The sequence below is a fragment of the Ctenopharyngodon idella genome, chromosome 23, assembly GCF_019924925.1.
Source record: "Ctenopharyngodon idella isolate HZGC_01 chromosome 23, HZGC01, whole genome shotgun sequence".
Lineage (NCBI taxonomy): Eukaryota > Metazoa > Chordata > Actinopteri > Cypriniformes > Xenocyprididae > Ctenopharyngodon > Ctenopharyngodon idella.
In genome coordinates, this window is record NC_067242.1 from 23,282,605 (window position 1) to 23,305,917 (window position 23,313).

The window sequence follows — 23,313 nt, forward strand, 5'->3', positions numbered from 1 at the left end:
GAACAAAATAAAAATTCTGCCATGTAAACACGTTAAACCGATTACTTTGCATCTACATCATCACGTGAAAAGGCAGGGGTCGTCAGAATGCACAATGGCGGCGGCAAAATTAAACTGGAGTAAAACTGAAACAACACATTTATTAAATACACTGAAGGAACTCAGTTTATCATTACTATGGATCTTCATTCACACGCTTCTGCTTTTCGGAGGAGGGAGGGGTAGTATTGAGATGCTGCTTAGAGATGCACAGCCACCAAACAGGTCAGCTTCCTGTGCCCGTCTTTTCCTCATACCTTCAGTAATATGCTCAGGCATGTGATCAGCTAGAAATAAAAAAGTAGGAAAATCCGGCCACGCCTCCAAGCCACGCCCCCAGCACTTACTGTATCTTATATTGTAATAATACATACTATTGTCCTGTAAAAATAAAAAGCAGGATTTAATAACCATGATAATAATTAATATATTATATAATATAATAAAAGTATTAATAGAATTGTTATTATTAAAGTACCTGCCAAAAGTTTGGAAACAATTATTAATGATTTTAAAACAAATCTCTTCTGCTCACCAGGGCTGCATTTACTTGATCAAAAATACAGTAAAAAAAAACAGCAATATTGTGAAATATTGTTACAAATTAAAAAAAAAAAAAAGTTTTCTATTTTAATATATTATTAAATGTAATTTATTCCTGTGATGCAAAGCAGAATTTTTTCATCATTTCTCCAGTCTTCAGTGTCACACTATCCTTCAGAAGTCATTACAATTTGATTTGATGCTCAAAAAAACATTTCTGATTATTATCAATGTTTTTTCAACAGTTGTGCTTCTTCATATTTTTTTGTGGAACAATCTGGAACAAACTTCCTAGCATTGTCTGGGAAGCAGACACACTCTGTCAGTTTAAATCTAGACTAAAAACGCATCTCTTTACCCTGGCATACACAACACATTATCAATTTATGTTTTCAAATCCATTAAAGGATTGTTAGGCTGCATAAATTAGGTCAGCTGGAACCGGGAACACTTCCTATAACACCAGATGTACTTGTTACATCAGAAGAAGAATGGCATCTACGCTAATATTAGTCTCTCTGTTTATCCCGAGGTTTACCGTAGTCAGCCGGATCCGGGCCGTATCCAAGTGAGATAGAGGACCTGCGCCTAGACACGATGACAACGCAGCCCTGAAGTGTCAGCAGAGATTGTCAACTAGATCATTCACTGTTGGCCAGAGAAGAACTGGTCCCCCGACTGAGCCTGGTTTCTCCCAAGGTTTTTTTCTCCATTTTAACACCTGTTTGCCACCTGATGTCACTTGTTGCAGTTTGGGTTCCTTGCCGCCGTCGCCTTTGGCTTGCTTAGTTGGGGACACTTGACATTTGATATTCAACAATGTTTTGATCTGCCTGCATCGACACCCTTGTATGCGAACTGAACTGAGCTGGATGATGACATCACTGTTTACACCAGTGTTGATATAAATAAATTAACTAAATTAATAACTATTGATTCTTACAACGGAATGAATCAATACTGAATTTACTTAAGCTGGACAATGACACCATTTTCTTTAAGATCTGCTGTGCAGCCAAATTTATATAACAGTTATCACTGTAAAGCTGCTTTGACAAAGTCTGCATTGTAAAAAGCGCTATATAAATAAAGGTGACTTGACTTGTGGAAATGGTGATACACTTTATTTTTCAGGATTCTTTGAAAAATAGAAAGTTCAATGAACATCATTTATTTGCATTTATCAAATATATTAAATTTATTAAAACATTTATTAAAAAGAAATATTCTGTAACATTTCAAATGTCTTCACTCACTTTTGACTTTTCATCACTATAATGTATGATGAATTAAAGTATTAATTTTTCTCTTTTTTAAATCTTACCACCAATGGTATCTTTGTTTCCACAAAAATGTTAAGCAGCAAAAACGACTCGGTTACGTATGTAACCCTCGTTCCCTGAAGGAGGGAACGGAGACATACGTCAGTAGTGACCGACGAATTGGGATATCGCTAGAGAGCCCTATCAGCTTCGAGTGAACTAAAACAGGCCAATTGAGTTGGCGTGCGATATTTGCATAATGCGCACCGCCCCCGCCAGGTGGTATAAATAGGGGAGCAGATGCCATCGCACTCTGTTTTTTGCTGAGGAGACAACCTAATCTGCACTGCAGCGAGGGTACAGAAACTGTGGCGATGAGACGTATGTCTCCGTTCCCTCCTTCAGGGAACAAGGGTTACATACGTAACCGAGACGCTATCTTTCAGTCGGTCACGTTCGACGTACATCAGTAGTGACCGATGAATTGGGATCCCAAATAAAGCGCCACAGTTATGAACCCCTTCCAGTGCCCAGCGCAAGCTCTAGCCACCCGGCACACCAATGGGACGGGGAAGGGGGGGCGAGCTTACGCCGAGAGAGTCTACTGCTGTTCCGAAATACCCACTAAGTAAATTAGACTACACCGGGGAAGCGAACCCATGGGGGACGCTGCGGAGACCACTACCCACCCGCAGGGGAGGAATTTACGTGCAGAGTACACATATGGACTGGTCGTGGGAAGTATGCATATGGAGTCCCTGGGATGGCTCCACCTAAGTAGGGGGAGACTCATCTGACAGGTGACAGCAGAGCTGGCTCTGCTAAGGGAAAGACACGGGCTCACCGTGGGGAGTTGACCGTGGACAAATACACACATGGGACCACTCACGTAGAGGGGTCACGACATATGGCACCCAGCCAAACGTCAACGTCAGTGACGGAGGTTTGGCCTGGCATCAGACACTCCGCAATGTCCGAGCCGAAGGGGGAGGCAGAGGAACTCGACAGGGTTCGCCAAGCAGGGAACTCGACTGGAGTAAAAGGATCCACGTATCCGGCCCAGGGGGCGGGAGTGGCATTGCAAGCCGACACTAGAACGGGCTCTTCGCGTCTACTGGCTGCTGGAAGCAAGTACACGGGAAGATACCGGTTGTACACAAAGGCTATAGAATCTAGCGAACATGTTAGGTGTCGCCCAGCCCGCAGCTCTACAGATATCTGTCAGCAAGGCGCCGTGTGCCAGCGCCCAGGAAAAGGCTACTCCTCTGGTGGAGTGGGCTCTCAACCCGAGCGGGCAAGGCACGCCCTGGGATTCATACGCCAGGGCGATGGCATCCACTATCCAGTGGGCCATCCTCTGCTTGGAGACAGCCTTTCCCTTCTGCTGGCCTCCGTAACAGACAAAGAGCTGATCTGAGGTCCTGAAGCTTCGCGTCCCAAATTCCAGGCACGATCCGAAAATGCGTGCAGGTCCCCTACCCTCTTGAGCGAGGCCAATGCAACCAGGAGGACGGTCTTAAGGGACAGTACTTTTAACTCAGCTGATTGCAAAGGCTCGAAGGGATGACCCTGGAGAGATGTAAGAACCAGGGTGAGATCCCAAGAGGGTACAGAGGGAGGCCGGGGAGGATTCCGTCTCCTCGCCCCCCTCAGGAACCTGACGATTTTCCCTAGCGATTTACCATCAACTGCATAGTGATGTGCGGCAATAGCGGCAACATACACCTTGAGGGTGGAGGGAGACAGCCTTCGCTCCAGGCCCTCTTGCAGAAAGGAAAGCACGGATCTGACAAAACATGATCGGGGGTCCTCTCGGTGAGAGGAGCACCATTTGACGAACAGGTTCCACTTCAACGCATAGAGGTTCCTCGTAGAAAGAGCTCTAGGAGATCACTCAGAACCTCCAAAGGGTAGGACTTTGTACTGATATGCCCGACCCTCGAACGCAAACCGTAGAAAGGGTCTGTGACGAGGCAGAATCGAGACATGAAAGTACACGTCCTTCAGGTCGATCGCTACAAACCACTCCTGGGGACGGATGCATTCGAAAATGCGTTTCTGCGTAAGCATCTTGAATGGCAGCCTGTGAAGGGACCGGTTCAGGACACGCAGATCCAGGATTGTCCGTAGCCCACTGCCCTTCTTGGGTACAATGAAGTAGGGGCTGTAGAACCCTGACTTCATATCGGCTGGAGGGACCAGCTCGATTGCATCCTTCGCCAGGAGGACAGCAATCTCCGCCCGGAGAACAGGTGCATTGTCCAGTGACACCTGAGTGTAGTGGACACCCCTGAAAGACCGGGGGACACCGGGCGAACTGAATCGCATAGCCAAATGAGCCAGCGGGACGGGCTGGGGAGCGCTATCCAGGCTTCTAGACACCGAGCCAGCAGGACCAAAGGCACCACAGACGTACCGGGGGTGGGGCAGCAAAGGAGAGTGCTGGGACCCGACTCGGACGGCATAGCGGCCCGAAGTGGGGTCAGACTCTGCGAGGTGACAGTGTGAATGGGAGACGGCTGGGGGGTGGCCTCGACCAACACACTGGGACCTGCTGGCGAAGTGAGAGGGGGCTGCGAGTGGCATGGCGGGGCCTCGCACACTGACAGCCGCGCCCTCTTGTGACCTGGAGGATTGGGAAACTGCTCTTTTTGTGAGGAAGTGGGTACCGCTGGACTCCAGAGAGCCAGCGGTGGGACAGACAAGTACACAAATTCCCCCCGGCCCTCCTCCAGGGGTGGGAGAGACGAAGGAGTCCTCTCCCGAAGAGCAGAAACCTTCCCCTCCAGGGTCGCCCGTCTCAGGATCGCATCTTCCTCGATCTCTTGCCACCTGGCTTGGCCTAAGCGGGCTGGGCGCCGCGTCCGTGACCAGCTCCCTGCTGTTTGTCGGGTGTAGGCTGCTGCTTCGCCGACTTAGCAGGGGCGGAGGACGACGCAGGCGGGCGCCCTTGGTGACGAGCGGGGTGGAGGCAGCAGCAGACCGCCGGGGCAGAACATGTTTAATAGCCTCAGCCTGCTTCTGGGCGGCAGAGAAATGCTGGGCGAAGCTCTCTACCGCGTCGCCGAAATGGCCGACCTGTGATACGGGGGAGTCCAGGAACCAATACTTGTCGGTATCCCTCATATCAGCCAAGGTCAGCCATAAGTGAGGCTGCTGGACCACAAGCGTGGCCATTGCTTGACCAACAGAACGTGCCGTTACTTTAGTCAGTGGCGGCACGCAGCTCCCTAAGCAGCCGCTGGTCAAGACGTCCCTGGGGCATTTCCAGAGGGACCAGCACGCTCGATCGGCAGCACCACCAGTTGCAGTGATGTAGAGGGGGCAGGGGCCCGCGGAGCGGCGCTCGGCGGGGAAGCCCTGACTGTGATCCTCAGATCACCCTGCCTAGATGCCGACGCACCGTCACCCCGGCCAAAGCCAGAGAAAATGGCGGAACAGGGCATAGGGGAGGGGACCCCCAGTCCCTGAGAACCAAGGAATGAGAGTCTCGATCTCAACACTGCAATAGTCATGTTCCCACAGTGAGAACATGAACTATCCACAAAAGCAGCTTCAGCGTGCTGAACGCCCAAGCACGTGATGCAGCGATTGTGGCCGTCAGCGGGGACCAATGAACGACTGCATCCAGTAACACACAGACGAAATGACATCTTGAAAAAGACGCAGGGTTCGTCTGTGAAGCTCTTTTAGAAGGGGAAGATTCAGCTCACTTATGCTGAAGCACACAGGGAGTGTCACGATGTGTTCGGGTACACCACACCCCGAACACAACGGAGGAACCGGCCCAAATCGCAACAGACACAGCTGGGATGTTTGGGAAATTCTTTTGCTGTAACAACAGCAGTTGAGAGCTTAAGCTCAGGCTCCTCGGGAAGCTTGCGACCTCGCTGAAGTGCCTTTACACCAACAAAAGATGCTGTACTTCACACACAGGCTTGTAGTATTCACTCTTTTCAGTCTGAAAGCTGGAACAACTAGTTGGCTCCGAAGCGAAAGACAGAGTGCGATGGCATCTGCTCCCCTATTTATACCACCTGGCGGGGGCGGTGCGCATTATGCAAATATCGCACGCCAACTCCATTGGCCTGTTTTAGTTCACTCGAAGCTGATAGGGCTCTCTAGCAATATCGCAATTCGTCGGTAACTACTGGCGTACGCCGAACGTGACTGACTGAAAGGGAACTGCTTTTTAACATTGATAATAAAAAGTAAATGTTTCTTGAGCAGAAAATCAGCATTTCTGAAGGATCACGTGACACTGAAACTTCTCTTTGTAAACAACATCAGAATTATAAAGGATTCTAATGAAGAATGTTGCGTTCCTAAATGCAAATTATAGCGTCACAAACGCAGTAGCATTTACAGTGAATCAAAAATGAAAACACAGTACTGTTACAGCAAGCATGCAATTACATCACAGCCATTGCGAATTTTATGATATTAAATTCTCACCACCATTCATAAAAAAGTTACCGGGCGAGTAACACATTTCAGCGCTGATTCTACTCGCATTTGGCGTGTTAAACCATTTAAACCCTTTTAGGGGCCGTTCACATATCATGTCTTTTGCACACTCAAATTAGTTATTTCAAATGTAGCTCATAATGGAAGCGACGCGCATTAAGGGACTGTTCATATGTTGCGTCTAAAAACGCTTGGAAAATGCGTCGGCGCTGCTTTCTTGTTTCCAAAGCGCTCTGGAGCTTGCGCTCCGGTGGTGTCTGCCGATACTCAGCAACCATGAGTTGTGCTCTCCACGACGACGTGGAAGTTTGTTGCAGCAAAGGATATATAGATTTCCAGCACCGAAAATCACTTGCAGTAGCTCTGCTACTAGATTTATTTAAAAATGGGTATCCGTGTACAGCTCTGACCAGATAATCCTCCATCTTGGCTGAGCTTTGTCCTGCAGATGGTGGCGCTCTCTGGACCATGACTGCTCAGTCCATGACGTATTTAAAAAACATAATCTTTTTGCAGTTTATTTAGTTAATTGTTTAAGGCCATTTCGTGATTTCAATCATCATACAGTAACCAGCATAACCCTGAACCCTAACCCCCACCCCCAGATATTTTTTTTCTTTTATTACTGATCTGCATGATTCACGTGGGTCATGATTTTAGACCGAAAAAAAACGGAATTCCGAATTAATCCGGAAGAATCACATCCCTGATGCTACAAATCCACGCTGTTGCTTGATTAAGAGCAACACTTTACATAAAAATAGCGCGCATAAGAAATAATGGTACTCCATGTTGATGGCAAACAGGACATAAACTAATGTGCGCATGTCACAAAGTCATTCCGATTGAAAGCACTGGCACATGTAAACACCATATCGGATTAGATAACGTCTCATGTAAACAGTCAACCGAATCTTTCAATCGGAATTATTTTAATTAGAATTACAAAAAAGTGTACATGTAAACGTGGCTACTGATGATTGTCATTTGGACCTTTCTGGATTACAATCCGCCATCAAAATGATAAATTTAATTATTCCAGCTTCTGTGAGAAAAGGCTATAAATGATCCGCCACCTGCAGCATTCTCCACATTCCATATAGCCTACTAGCTGTGACTCCTTTATGTAAACAGACGTGACGTAATGACGCAAAGACGAGCGGCCGCATGCTCGAATTTCCCGTGGAAACCCACCAGTACTGCTCTTATTAGAAAACATTATTACAAGCTTACCATTGTGAATCAGGCTAAGGTAAGGAGATTTGAATACTGGCTGGTTATGTACTTGCTCAAAAATTGATTTTGGATCATTTCTAACCAAAAAAAGCTACAGACTGCAGTTTTATCTTAGTTTTGTGTGAATGTGCGGAGATGATTCATTTTCTGCTATAGGTAAATAAAGGGAAGAAATGCAGTAAATGGTAAAAAAATTTGCGCTACAAACCAGTGTGTGTATGATTGCAATAATACATTAAAATAATATGATAACAAGTAACAGTTTGTAATATCAAGTAGCATAAGGGTCTGTTATTGTACAGCTAAAATAAATGCAGTTACAATGGCAACGTCCGCTCATACGTGAAGAATAAGACTAATACAACCTGCACAATACTAATTAATTTTCCAGTACTGTACTCTATGTGTGATGGCAATGTTACCTATCTAACTCTGTTCTTTTACTGTTTCAGAGTAAAAAAGAATTGTGGACAGAAGAAGATTGGAAGATTAAATCAAGTTCTAACAAAGGTAGCAAAAGGCATAGAATCAACCAAAGTTCACACTGTTCTAGTGCCCATATTTACATTTAATGCCTATATTATGTTAATATGTGAAAAAATATACTTACAAGCTAATCATTTTCAACACAGATGCATTGAAACAGATGTATGATTTTGTATTTATTTTTCTGCAAGTTTGTTCCTCCATACAGATGTCTGCAAACAACTGATCTTGGATGACTGGATTAGCTAAACTAATCTGTTTTGTTAGCAAGTAAACTCAACTCGGTTAGCTATATTGCTAGTATGGGACAAGCCATTTCAGTGGCCATTTCTAATGTCAGAAGAGTACATGACTTGCTATTACGAGTCTGTGTAGCATAAGTTTTACTCGAATTTGTCATATTTTTTTTTTTATAATTTGATTAGATGGCAAAACACAAAGTGAATATTAGTCTGGCATTGCCATTCAAATTAACATGTATTTAAGCACAAATAATTACAAAGAAATGGCATTACATTAAATGTGTAAGATGAGAAGATGAGAAAGATGTAAGAAATAAGCAGAGCAGGAAAGCCCCTCATCTTTCTGCTCAGGGTGAACCTCTTCTTCAGGTTTCTAGTCAGGGGAAATCAAACAATATTGAGGAAGTTATTAATGGAGCTATACAGTGAATGCACTGGGGGTCCTGCAGCTAACCTTATATATATATATAAGGTTATATATAAGGTTATTATATATATATATTCAAATTTTTAAACAGTTTTATTTATTGGATTAAAGAGTAGAATAAAATATAGGCATTATCCATTAAATAATCTACATCGAACAAGCATAACATTATGACCACCTTCCTAATATCTGGCACCAGCAGATGTTAGCAGCAGATCCTTTAAGTCATGTAAGATCCTTTAAGTCCTGTAAGTTGCAAGGTGGGGCCTCCATGGATCGGAATTGTTTGTTCAGCACACATGAGATCTGGGGAATTTGGAGGCCAAGTCAACACCTCAAACTTGTTGTTGTGCTCCTCAAACCTTTCCTGAACAATTTTTGCTTTGTGGCAGCGTGTATTATCCTGCTGAAAGAGGCCACAGCCACCAGGGAATACCGTTTTCATGAAAGGGTGTACATGGTCTGCAACAATGCTTAGGTAGGTTGTACGTGTCAAAGTAACATCCACATGGATGGCAGGACCCAAGGTTTCCCAGCAGAACATTGCCCAAAGCATCACACTGCCTCTGCCGGCTTGCCTTCTTGCCATAGTGCATCCTGGTGCCATGTGTTCCCCAGGTAAGTGATACACATGCATCCGGCCATCTAAGTGATGTAAAAGAAAACGTGATTCATCAGACCAGGCCACCTTCTTCCATTGCTTCATGGTCCAGTTCTGATGCTCACGTGCCCACTGTTGGTGCTTTCGGCAGTGGACAGGGGTCAGCATGGGCATTCTGACTGGTCTGTGGCTATGCAGCCCCATGCGCAACAAACTGCGATGCACTGTGTATTCTGACACCTTTCTATCAGAACGAGCATTAACTTCTTGAGCAATCTGAGCTACAGCAGCTCGTCTGTTGGATCGGACCACACTGGCCAGCCTTCACTCCCCACATGCATTAATGAGGCTTCACCCTGTTGCTGGTTCATCACTGTTCTTTCCTTGGACCACTTGGAACACCCCACAAGAGCTACAGTTTTGGAGATGCTCTGACTTAGTCGTCTAGCCATCACAATTTGGCCCTTGTCAAACTTGCTCAAATCCTTACGCTTGCCCATTTTTCCTGCTTCTAACACATAAAATTTGAGGACAAAATGTTCACTTGCTGCCTAATATATCCCACCCATTAAAAGGTGCCTTGATGAGGAAATAATCAGTGTTATTCACTTCACCTCTCTGTAGTAATAATGTTATGCCTGATCGGTATATATCATTGTAGTATTGTATGACTGAGCACCAGTCTCTCACACACCAGTCTCTCTCTCACACACACACACACACACGTACACAAAATCCCTACATGCCAGACTACCTAAAATGATGCCTTCAGAGGGCACTAAAGTGTTTAACCATTATCAATATATATATATATATATATATATATTTTTTACATTTTTTTTTTTTATTAAGTAAATAAATAAATAAACATTTAGCTAACATATATGCATGTGTGCATTATCACCTTGGGGATTACATTCACTTTCAATAATTCACTGCAACTTTAACAACGATCCCTTACGGAATCAACGCACTGTTAGTTATGTTCGTTATTCTTTCTAATGTGTCAGAGGAATGTCCTTAAACACTAATCCAAAAAATATCATACCTTCTGTTCTCTTCTTTTTAAAGAATGTCAAAAGATGTGCTTGAACCGTTCTCCTGGCCATTTTGAACATTTTGTGCACAGCGCGTTACAGTTTTGATTTCTGATTGGGCAGTCTCTATTATTTATAGTTCATTAATTATCATATATAGAATTTTAAAATATAATTTACATGTTAAGTAAATCTCCCCTCAAATCGAGCCCTGCTAATAATCTATAGTTTACGATGACTTACTCCCTTCTATTAACTGTTTAACAACAGGTACAGTAACTAATAATTATGGAAAGAGAATATTTTTAACCAGACACATTTTATTAAACCACGTATATAGGCCAATGACGTGCCTGAATAATAATAAAAAACAAAGATATGACATCCAAAGTAAGTAAGGTAGTACATCTAGATCTCTTTTATTGAATCCAAAAGGTTTTAATTATATTTTGCACATATAAAGGTATTTTAAAGATTTTTGAAGAGCCAAAAGGTCATTCGGTTTAACCGTCCAAAGGCCAATACAGCCTTAATTTACTTAATTTATGATTCAAATATCTTAAAATGTAATAAATGTATATATTTTTTTATTCTGGCATGATTTTATAACATCATATATCAACATAGTGCAAAATGGTATTAAAATTATGTGTAGAAGTAGTTGCTTTGTTATCAAGTCAAGTCAAGTCAAGTCACCTTTATTTATATAGCGCTTTTTACAATGTAGATTGTGTCAAAGCAGCTTTACATTGATAACTGGTACATTATTTGGCTGCACAGCAGCTCTTAAAAGAATAGTGTCAATGCAGGCAGTGTCAATGCAGGTTATGAGAAAGAATGTCCGGAAAAATTAATTTCATTGATGTTCGGAGTAACCAATATAAAGGGACCATTTTGGATGAAGTCATGCGGCAGGATAAGACATCATTGAGACACCTGCAAAGGACCACATGGTCCTGAAGCAAAGTAACTAACTCTCTTTTAACTATTTGAAAAATTCATGTTTTCACTTGCTCATACGCATGTCCCGAAACATCAGGTCATTCAGTACAACGCTATAAAACATGGAAAATGTTGTAATAATTTAAAAACTTGTACTAAATATAAAATGTTTGATTGTCCTTTTGCTAGGTAGCTAGCAAGCTAACTAGCTAGCTAGCTAGATATCTGCATGTTAGCATTGTTTGAAAATATCGTCATTCGGTATAACCAAAAGTGTCATTCGGTAAAACCGAAATTTTGGTTAAATCGAATGACTTTTTTGGTGACAAATTTTGTCCATCTTGTAAAAAATGACAAAAGCAGTGTTAATTGATTATAAAAACCACATAATCTCATTGTTAAAACACTTAATAAAACTTAAAAATGTATTATATCTCCATTATGTTTTTTCACTCCTTTAAAACCTTTATTCGTCAATGTGTACACAACATCATGGTGTACATCCCTATAGGTCTATGGGAGGCCTCTCTCAAGACAACATCTAAAAAACCACCACAACAGTAACAGAACTACAAGTATGTTTCACGTCAGTGAATATAGACCTTGTTTAGGTATATACAGGTGCTGGTCATATAATTAGAATATCGTGAAAAAGTTCATTTTTTTATTGTAAATTATTTTAAAAAATGAAACTTTCATATATTCTAGATTCCCTACATGTAAAGTAAAACATTTCAAAAGTTTTTTTTTTTTAAATTTGTTGATTAGAGCATACAGCTCATGAAAGTCCAAAATCCAGTATCTCAAAATATTAGAATATTTACATTTGAGTTTCATTAAATGACCATCCCTACAGTATAAATTCCAGGTATCTTTTGTTCTTTGAAACCACACTAATGAGGAAGACTGCTGACTTGGCAATGGTCCAGGAGACAATCATTGACACCCTCCACAAAGAGAGTAAGTCACAGAAGGTCATTACTGAATGGGGTGGCTGTTTACAGAGTGTATATCAAAGCATATTAAATGCAAAGTTGACTGGAAGGAAGAAATTGGGTAGGCAAAGGTGCACAAGCAACAGGGATGACCGCAAGCTTGAGAATACTGTCAAGTAAAGCCAATTCAAACACTTGGGAGAGCTTCACAATGAGTAGAATGAAGCCGGAGTCAGCGCATCAAGAGTCACCACACTCAGACATCTTCAGGAAAAGGACTACCAAGCCACTTCTGAACCAGAGACAACATCAGAAGCATCTTACCTGGGCTAAGGAGAAAAAGAACTGGACAGTGAACAGTGGTCGAAAGTCCTCTTTTCAGATAAAAGTAAATTTTGCATTTCATGTTGAAATCATGGTCCCAGAGTCTGAAGGAAGACTGGAGAGGCACAGAATCCAAGCTGCTTGAAGTCTAGTGTGAAGTTTCTGAAGTCAATAATGATTTGGGGGGGCCGTGACGTCTGCTGGTGTTGGTCCATTGTGTTTTATCAAGTGCAGAGTCAATGCAGCCATCTTCCAGGAGATTTTGGAGCACTTTATGCTTACATCTGCTGACAAGCTTTATGGAGATGCTGATTTCCTTTTCCAGCAGGACTTTAGCACCTGCCCACAGTGCAAAAACCACTTCCAAGTGGTTTGCTGAGCATGATATTACTGTGCTTTATTGGCCAGCCAATATGCCTGACCTGAATCTATGGGATATTTTCAAGAGAGAGATGAGAAACAGTCGATCCAACAATATACAGATGATCTGAAGGCTCAATAGTGCCTCAGCAGTGCCACAGGCTGATCACTTCCATGCCACACTTCACTGATGCTGTAATTTGTGCTAGGAGCAAGTCATTTGCTGTAATATGTCCTGCCGATCAAGTATTGAGTGCACAAAAGAACATACTTTAAAGAACTTGAACTTTTCTGTTTTGCAAATCCATTTTTTGATTGATCTTAGGAAATATTCTAATATTTTGAAATACTGGATTTTGGACTTTCATGAGCTGTACGCTCTAATCATCAAAATTAAAAAAAAAAAACTTTTGAAATGTTTTACTTTACATGTAGGGAATCTAGAATATATGAAAGTTTCATTTTTAAAAATAATTTATAATAAAAAAATTAACTTTTTGATGATATTCTAATTATATGACCAGCACCTGTACACTCCCCTGTTTTTGCTTATTTCTGCTGGTTTGTACTAATACACCAAAATAGTAACCTAACCTTAAAACAAAATATAAAGCTTCAATAAACTAATTAATAACTACTTTATACATTATAATGATATGGATTATTAAAATGATTATTAAAATTGTTATTACAGTAAACAGTAAAAATATTGTCCAAGTCAAACACATGAATACTAAAATATATGTATTATTACTATACATGTATTTATTAAAGGGGGGGTATAATGCTATTTCATGCATTCTGACTTATTTACACTGTTAAAGAGTTGAATTATCATGCTAAACATGGCCAAAGTTTCAAAACACAAGTTGGACGTATGACGGAGTATTTCTGTGCCAAAAATATTCTTCCAAATCCTCACAAACTTCAGGGTTTTTTTTTTTTTTCGAGTATGGGCCTGAGTGACGTAAACGGAGGCGGAAATCCTTGTACGGGCACTTCTCCCGGAAGGGTGTGCACACACACGTCGACCAGAGAGAGAGTAAGAGCACGCCCATCAACGCACGTTCGGCTTTACGGAGGTCTTCGGCAGCGCTGCACAGGTCACTGGACTTCACAAAATCAACAATGTCACCAAAGAAGTGTGTTTTTGGTTGTGAGGGAAAGATAACCTTGCTTCCCAAAGAACCCAGCGTTAAGTGAAGCTGAGAGTTTTGTTCTCACACATTACATTGATGTACTCTCGATATTTGTCATTAAAATAACCATAGAAACGATAGTTGCAATCGCGTTTTTATTGGTTAAAATGAATGGAGAATATCTCGTGTTTTTCCGTGGCTGTTCGAGCCCTTAGGATCGGCGCTTATGGTTTCATAAACAAGGCCCAGTTCTACACTGGATTTACAGATCGATTGAAACTGAAAGATGGAGCGGTCACAGCGGTAATGATCCCGGTCATGAGTCGGAACCGCAGGTGGTGAGTAAAACTGCTTCAAATGTCTGTTTTGTTGGCAATAGGTGCCTAAGTGCATATAATGTAAACAATACGAACGTAGTGAATTTATAAATTCATTATTCATCATTCACTATACGCTATATTCATTATAGTGATTCAAAAGTTATTCATGGATAACGCGATGGTGTATTGCATGTGTTTAAATATATTTGTTTAGCAGACCATTGATAGCTTGCAGCTGATCTCTACGCAAAAGCTGTGCATGCTTGTGACAGCTTGTCACTCTATCTCCACTCACAACGACACGCCTCCAGGCACTCGGCTGTTTTCGGAAAGACTCGGTACAGCGTATGTATCTTTTATAAATATGATCAAACCAAAGACTTTTCGGCGATATGAAGGATGCTATACTATTCTATAGGTACTTAAGATTAACATGAGATTGGCAGAAACTGTGTGTGATACCCCCCCTTTAATAATTGTAGCCTACCTTAAATCTTCTCCTGTCTATCCTTGTCCCCTTTTCAGTGGTTGTGCTGTGTACTTTGTCCAGATTTATAGGGCCCTCTTTTTGTGTAGACTGGATTCTCATTAGCTGATTAAATTAGGTCGTCTGAAGTTGGTTCCATGAATTTGTCGAGCATCAAGATAGTTACAGATTTTATGGACAAACATAATAATGTCCATTGTATTTACCGCATTGTCACTTGTTTCCAACAGCTCGTTCACTCGGTTCTTCTAGAAAACATGCTCTACGATATACTGAGACTGAAGATTTTCCATTTTAGCTTTGGCAAAGCAATGGGCCTCAATGATGCTAGGATTGCTTTGCTGAAAGGAGACACAGAGCTGAATTAGTTCTTCCAACATATCTTCAAGCACAGTCATTGAGAGCAACTCTACACATCAGCTCGGTCAGTTTTTGTGATAAATATTTCTTAATCGAGTCATTGCTGTCTGTTTCTTTTGTGCAGTACTCTTTTAATAGACTGTAATTCCAGAAAAATGCATTTACAGCTTGGTAACGTGACAGCCAACAAATTTCATTCAAAAGTCTGAAAGAGTGAATCCACCTCTAAAACATTTGCCAGCTCATCAAATTTGCTTTTCTTAACAGAAGACCTACTAAATAGTGAATATACTGTCATAAGAAGTGTTTCCACTTTCTTCATCAAAGACACGTGTTTCCAAGCATCATCAATTCCCAAATCCTCTCTATGAGCAACACGGTGTGTATATATATGCATATGGTTTAATAAAATGTGTCTGGTTAAAAATATTGTACTTTCATATAATTTTTAGTTACCGTACCTGTTGTTAAACAGTTAATAGAAGGGAGTACGTCATCGTAAACTATAGCTTAACGATAAATAAAGCTTCAACTTGGAGCATAGTAATGACTTTATGAACTTCTTTACTTGCAAGATTGATAATATTAGAGAGAAAATTATAACCATGCAATCATCTACTACAGTATGGCATCAGACAGTGAAATGTCCTGGAGAAAAAAATCCATTCATTCATTGCTATAGAAGAGGAAGAATTGTCTAAACTCATTAAATCATCAAAATCAACAGCATGTATGTTAGACCCTATACCGACTAAGCTACAGAAAGAGATGTCTCCACAAGTCATAGATCCTCTTCCTAATATCATTAATTCATCTTTGTCATTAGGATACATACCGAAAACTTTTAAGCTGGCTATTATTAAAAAACGCAACTTGATCCTAGAGAATTAGTCAATTACAGGCAGATCTCAAATCTACCTTTTCTGTCAGTAATATTAGGAAAGGCAGTATCCTCACAACTATGTTCCTTTTAAGAAAGAAATGGTATCTGCAAGGATTTCCAGACAGGATTTAGACCGTATCATAGTACTGAGACTGCTCTCATTACAGTTATAAATAATTTGCTCTTGTGAATTGGTTGTATCTCTCTATTAGAGTTATTAGTGTTACATTGGCATGGTTTAAATCATACTTATCTGACCGTTATCAGTTCGTAGCAGTAAATGAAGTGATGTCATGCCGATCACAAGTTCAATATGGAATACCGCAAGGCTCAGTACTAGGACCGTTGCTTTTCACCCTGTACATGCTACCCTTGGGAGATATCATTAGGAAGCATGGTGTTAGTTTTCGCTGTTACGCTGATGATACTCTGCTCTATATTTCTTCGCGCCCTGATAAAACATACCAATTCACAAAATTAACAGAATGCATAGCTGATATAAAAAATGAGATGACTAGTAGCTACCTCGTAACTCCATTGGATCCTCAAACAAAAATTTTGCAATGCAAAGGTAGATCTGATGTTTGAAAAAAAAAAAAAAAGTACAGCGTTTTCTTTGCTCAAGAAACACTGTCTATAAAGGCTAATGTTTTATGTATTTGAAGACCAGAGAAGAATCTTCGTCTGATATTCCCCTTCTAGATGTAGCCATTAGGCTATGCTATGCTATAGAGGATGTAAGTTAAATATATTGTAAAAATATTGTATAAACTGCGTTCAGCAGAGGTTGTACAGTACTGTGTACAGTAGCTACTCGTTGGACGATCACAGAGCGATTCCTTCAGTGTCTGTCATTATGCCATTATGTTGCTAAACTATCTGCTTAGACGAAGTGCACATCATTGATCATTATTCGCGCGAAAACATTTTCTGTGTCTGCTCTGCTATTGAGTTCTACATGAGTTCTGCTATTTAGATCACAATTTAAAGCAGAATTTCGTGCACCAAGCAATCCTCGCTGTAGTTAAAACATTAAAACACAGCATGCCATTAAGGAGAGTGGCACATTTTTAATCTAAATGTGGAAATTGAAATGTTCAAATGGAAAACAGAGTTTAAAATCATTCTGTTTACTTCATTACTTCGCTCACTCCAGTAAAAGAGTGCGTACGCATGGTCTAGACGGTGCGCACATATTTACGCTGTTTATTTTTTATAAATCCCAATATGTGCGTGGAAAATCGAGTACGCACATTTCAGTGCCTTTTTTGTGCGTACGCAACATTTATACATCAGGCACCTGGTCTTTTCACGATCGGAAAGCTATCTGATCAGAGAAAACTTATGAAGTGACCAGGTGTAAATAGGCCCAAAGAATTTAGTAATAAAGATGTGATCAGTTAAAGATGTGCACAACTCCTGATAAGAGATGGAGGAACGAGAAATGTGCTATTTAAATTCAGTTCCCTTTCACTATGGGAACACCTCCAGTGTTGCTGGTGTGTAAAGCACATGTAAAACACACTATTGGCCAAAGGAGATCATGTGACATATCATGACGTAGCGTAGCTGTCATATAGACCATATATATGTATATATATATATATATATATATATATATGGTATGGATTACTTTTATGATGAATGGAGCTTCAAAAGCTTGGGCACTATTCAATGTCATTACAAAGCTGGGAAAAGCTAGGATATTATTTAATATAACTCTGCTTGTGTTTGGCTTGAGGGTGAGTAAATTATGGGATAATTTTCACATAAGTGAAAGTCCACATAAGACATGGAAACCCAATTACAGTGACAATGAATGAAGAACTCATTATTTGTATATAGCCTATTAAAAATGTATTAAAAATGTATTAATGACTATAATATATAAAAAATATATACAATATATATGAATTAACTATACACTAATAGTTTGCAAATGATTTGTAAGTACTTTATTACTGTATACTTATAAAGTGTTACCAATTTTTCAAAGCAGTGCTATAAATTGTAATATATATATAACTAGTGTAGTGTTGCTGATACCAGTGTATCAGTAGTTGATACTAAAATTTTAAAAACATAATACCAGCCTTTCTGCAGTATCAGCAATTCGTCCACTGCATTGTTGCCAATCACAGATGTCGGTTGAGGGCATGAATGCAATGGCCAATATTAAAGTTAGTCTAAATCCACTCAATACTGCTAAACGGCAGAGCTTTTTGTTCAGTGTGAGCTTGAGTTTTGCATGCTTGTTAATCTTTTCATAACAACCAAAGAATAAACATGATGTGAATAAGAGTTCCATTGTGCTGTGTAGACAGCTTTTTTGAATATCACAGTCAGTGAGCCCACGGTGAACTGAAGTGATCAACAGCTTCAGAGCACTCTTTGCCTGATTCGTGTAAATAACTCCTTCATAAAAGTTTTATTTAATTGGGTCATGAGGTTTACAGGAATCCAACTGCTGAAAAAGTGGGATGAAGAGAAAGTTGGGACACACTGCACTGCACCAGTGGGTCGCACAAATAAACAGATCCTGCATTATCCATTGGGTTGTGCTGCACACAACAAGAAATCTCCACATGGCAAACATTACATAAGATGAGCAGAGACACGCTATGAGAGTTGATAGCACTATACTGTACGAGTAAAGCTGACGTATCAACAGATACTCACTACTGTGCACAGTCGATGAGCTGATACTCGTTTGAGCGCTCGAAACAGGCCTTCACCCCCTCATCATCCCACAGATGCTTTGCATGCTCAAAAAACTCCTGTAAAAAATAGAAACAACAAACAATATAGGAGTTAGCATATATTTATGTGACACAATAATTAACAAAAAATGAAAGTTAAGAAGGGAAAATAAATGTTCACTCTGCTTAAAAACTCAAAAATATAAAACGTTTTTGACAGTAACAAGCAAATAAACATTTAAAAAAAAAAAAAAAAAAAACATTTCAGCACTAAATGCTGTGATTAACCAACCATAATTAAGTATTCCAAAGAGCTAAAGATGGGTTAGGAAATTTTTGCTGTAAAACTGTACCGCTGACAGTTGTCTGAGGCAAAAGGCCACTTTACTGTACATTATTCTTTGCATATCATTCTAATTCACCATCTGGCATATTCTCATGAACAATGAACTGTAATAATAATACATAATACATATACATAATACATATTCAAACGCGCATACCTATAGACTAAACACGTAAATGAACAGCAAGAATGGATTAAACGTCTTCTGTTTTCAGTTAAAAAGGTGTAATTTAAGCAGCCCCTAAGTTAATAATTAATGATTTTTTACAACAGAAGTGATTCATTAAATAACTTTTTCCTAGCCAAAATAATCTCTGTCCATTAATTCTATTATCACTGTGAAGCTGCTTTGAAACAATCTGTATTGTAAAAAGTGCTATATACACACACACACACACACACATATATATATATATATATATATATATATATATTTTTTTTTTATCCTAATTATTTAACAAATTATATAATTACTCACCCTCATGCCGTTCCACACCCGTAAGACCTTCATTCATCTTCGGAACACAAATTAAGATATTTTTGTTGAAATCCGACGGCTCAGTGAGGCCTGCATAGTCAGTAATAACATTTCCTCTCTCCATTGATGTACTAAAAACATATTTAAATCAGTTCATGTGAGTACAGTGGTTCAATATTAATATTATAAAACGACGAGAATATTTTTGGTGCGCCAAAAAAACAAAATAATGACTTATATAGTGATGGCCGATTTCAAAACACTGCTTCAGGAAGCTTTGGAGCATTATGAATCAGCGTGTCGAATCATGATTCGGATCACGTGTCAAACTGCCAAATTGCTGAAATCACATGACTTTGGCGCTGATTCATAACGCTCCGAAGCTTCAGGAAGCAGTGTTTTGAAATCGGCCATCACTATATAAGTCGTTATTTTGTTTTTTTGCCGCACCAAAAATATTCTCGTCGCTTTATAATATTAATATTGAACCACTGTACTCACATGAACTGATTTAAATATGTTTTTAGTACATTAATGGATCTTGAGAGAGGAAATGTCATTGCTGGCTATGTAGGCCTCATTGAGCCATCGAATTTCAACAAAAATATCTTAATTTGCGTTCCAAAGATTAACGAAGGTCTTACGGGTGTGGAACGGCATTAGGGTGAGTAATAAATGACATTATTTTTATTTTTAGGTGAACTAACCCTTTAAGTGTCACTAACACCCAGAATTTTAATTCTTGGGTGAACTATCCCTTTGATGTTTACTGTGCATTTATGTATAGGGCGCGCAACTTCATTAAAACAATATTTGAATTCAATAACCTTAAACCTATTGCTTATTTCACATATTCTCGAACCAGCATATCACAAAGGGCATTCTGGGTTGAGCGAGCGCAAGTGGCCCTAAGCGGATGTAGCGAATCTTCAGAAAGGCATTCTCCGCTCCACTTATTACCGCTACGGTTCGCTCACATGCTCTGTATTGCAACGGCTTGCAACAAATGCATGATTTTAATACTCCAAAAATTACAAAAGTCCAAGTTTTAGATAGATGAAGACAGCAGAGAGTAGACTGAGTACATGACTGTTACATACGTGTGACATGCTTAATGTTATTAAATGCAATAAGCGAAGTACTCGCGCACAGAAAGCCACCTCTTGGACAGCGCATGATCCAGAATTCAGTTCTCTTACATAGCTTATATGGCCAAATACACGCAAAATTATATCAAAATGGCCATCTTGGTGAATATTCATGTAAAAACAGTCAGTTATGTCTTAAGTGGACTAAACAGTTGAGAAAGAAAGTGCGTGTGTAACAATATATTGGATCTGTGCAGCTCTTAAAGTGACAGCAGCCTAATCAAACAGCCTAATCAAACAACAAAAGACAGAGAAAATCACTCACTGCTCTTGATGAAATAACTTTTGTAGCTTTAATAAGAATCATTGTATATTTAATTCATACAGTGCAGACTAAGCAGTGTTTTGTTTTTACATTTGATTATTCAATTTCTGTTGTTAAATAAACTTAATGTAGGCCTACCTGAAACCCTAAAACCCCTGCTTTTACACTGATGTTAAAATGACACTTACTTTTTATGTAATGCTACAGTTTAAAACTGCTGTTCAATTTCAGAAATTGTAGGGATGCTTTCTTCTCAAAAAATAATGTGAAACATGTATGTTGGTTATATCATTTTCAGTTTTTGAATATATTTAAATATAATTTAAATTTATTTTACACACTTAAAGCATTATTGTATCGCATATTGAATATCGCATTATTTAACAAGTTATCGCATATCGCGTTTTTCTTCAATATCGTGCAGGCCTATCCGCTACTTCTTTTTCTTCATTCTCTCTGATCCACTTGCTCATTTAAACTGCTCTGGAATAAAATCAGTGAAAAAGAATAATAATAATAAATTATATAATTAATAAATTATTATTATTGAAAATGTAAAATTGATGGACAAATGACAGACAAACGATGAATATTTACAGTATTTAGACATATTACAAAACATTGAAAGAAAGTTTCCCCGCAGCACCACTGGAGTGACTGCAGACGAGGGGATGGGGTTTCTGGGAAACATACTTGTTTTTTGTGCCTTTTCCTCAGAGGATACAGCCAGCTATACAATAATTAGGTCCCTGGTGAGGGCCCATCATATAATCATCACAATACAGCAAAACAAATGGATACAGAGATGCAAAACAAACACATCACGGCTCATGAACAACGCTACACACTCTCTAAGACATCTCACAAACGTCTGTTGATATGCCATCAATACCCGAGAAAGAAAATCTGCTCCAAAATTGCAAAATAGAACTCAAATCGATGGACCAAATTCTAGAGAAGTCTTGTGTATACTGTTGGATTTTTAATGAAATAATTTATAATAATAAGAAAAAAAAATATTTTATCATCTATTTGGCTGCATTATAATTCTGGTAACACTTTACAATAAGTTATTAGTTAACATTTGTTAATGCATTAACTAACATTAACTAACACTGAGCAATATATTTGTTGCGTATTTATTACTTGGCAAATTTTAGTTAAAATTGTTAATAAACAATAACTACTCATGGTTAGTTCATGTCCGCTCAGGTCCATTAATTAATATTAAGAGATACAACTTATTTTGATAATATATTAGTAAATGTTGAAATTAACATTAACTAAGATTAATAAATGCATTAGAATTATTTTTCACTGTTAGTTCATGTTAACGATAATGTAGTTAACTAATGTTAACAAATAAAATCTTATTGTACAGTGTTAACAATTTTGTGATTTGATGGAAAAGCACATTTTATCCTTTTAAAATTCAAAAACATCCAACATTAGTAAGATGTTGTAGAAGGAAAAAGTCAGTCTGAGCATGTTGTGTTTGGTGCAGAAGATTGAAGATTGGTGCAGACACTAGGGCTGGATGCTATGACAACATATATATTGTGGCAATGATATAAAGTGTCTATTGTTTGAGATTTTGCTATATTATTTATATCGCGGTATGTAAATATATCAGCATAGCTAATAAAAAGCGGGATGTGCATGATGTTAAAAAAAGAGTTAAGCGCATTACGTTGTAAAAAAGATCTCAGTGCGTGCTGACACACACACTCAAAGCGCACGCACAGAAAACGCCTTTCTCAGACATCATGTGATCCCAAATTCTATTGTCTTTTGCAGCTGATTGTGCTTAAATGGTCAAACACACACACAATCATGTCAAAATTCTCAGTGTGTGCATGTACTCACATAAACACAGTTGGTTATGTCTCAAATGAATGTAAACAGTTGAGCAAAAAACGTGTATCAGTATATTCGGTCCGTGCATTCGGTCTTAAAGCAACAGCAGTTTAATAAACTGACGTTTGACGTCTGTGTCTGTGTCATTAATGTTAATCAAACAACAAAAGACAAAGTGAAAATCACTCACTGCTCTTAACTGAATAAATTTGTCTTTAATAAAAAAAAAATTATTCATATTTAATTCAGATAGACTATGCAGTGTTTTATCATATTTGATTATTCTATTTCTGTAGGGTATTAGTTACATAAACAAATAAATAAACCTACTGTACCTGGAAGTTCATTTAATCTGTATCTTTGTTCTATTGTATTCGTATTATTCATATTATTCGTATCATTTGCATCATTCTTATTTTTAATGAATAAA

At 39.3% G+C, this 23,313-nt stretch overlaps 1 protein-coding gene across 2 annotated transcripts in view; it reads right to left on the minus strand.

Annotated features, from left to right (window-relative positions):
• Positions 1-23,313, minus strand: part of gnal (guanine nucleotide binding protein (G protein), alpha activating activity polypeptide, olfactory type) — a 150,174-nt gene that overhangs the window by 82,281 nt on the left and 44,580 nt on the right. For both annotated transcript variants that reach the window (XM_051882747.1, XM_051882746.1), the window contains exon 5: positions 18,770-18,867. In XM_051882747.1, the coding sequence (XP_051738707.1) occupies positions 18,770-18,867 (98 nt within the window). The remainder of the gene's footprint in view (positions 1-18,769; positions 18,868-23,313) is intronic.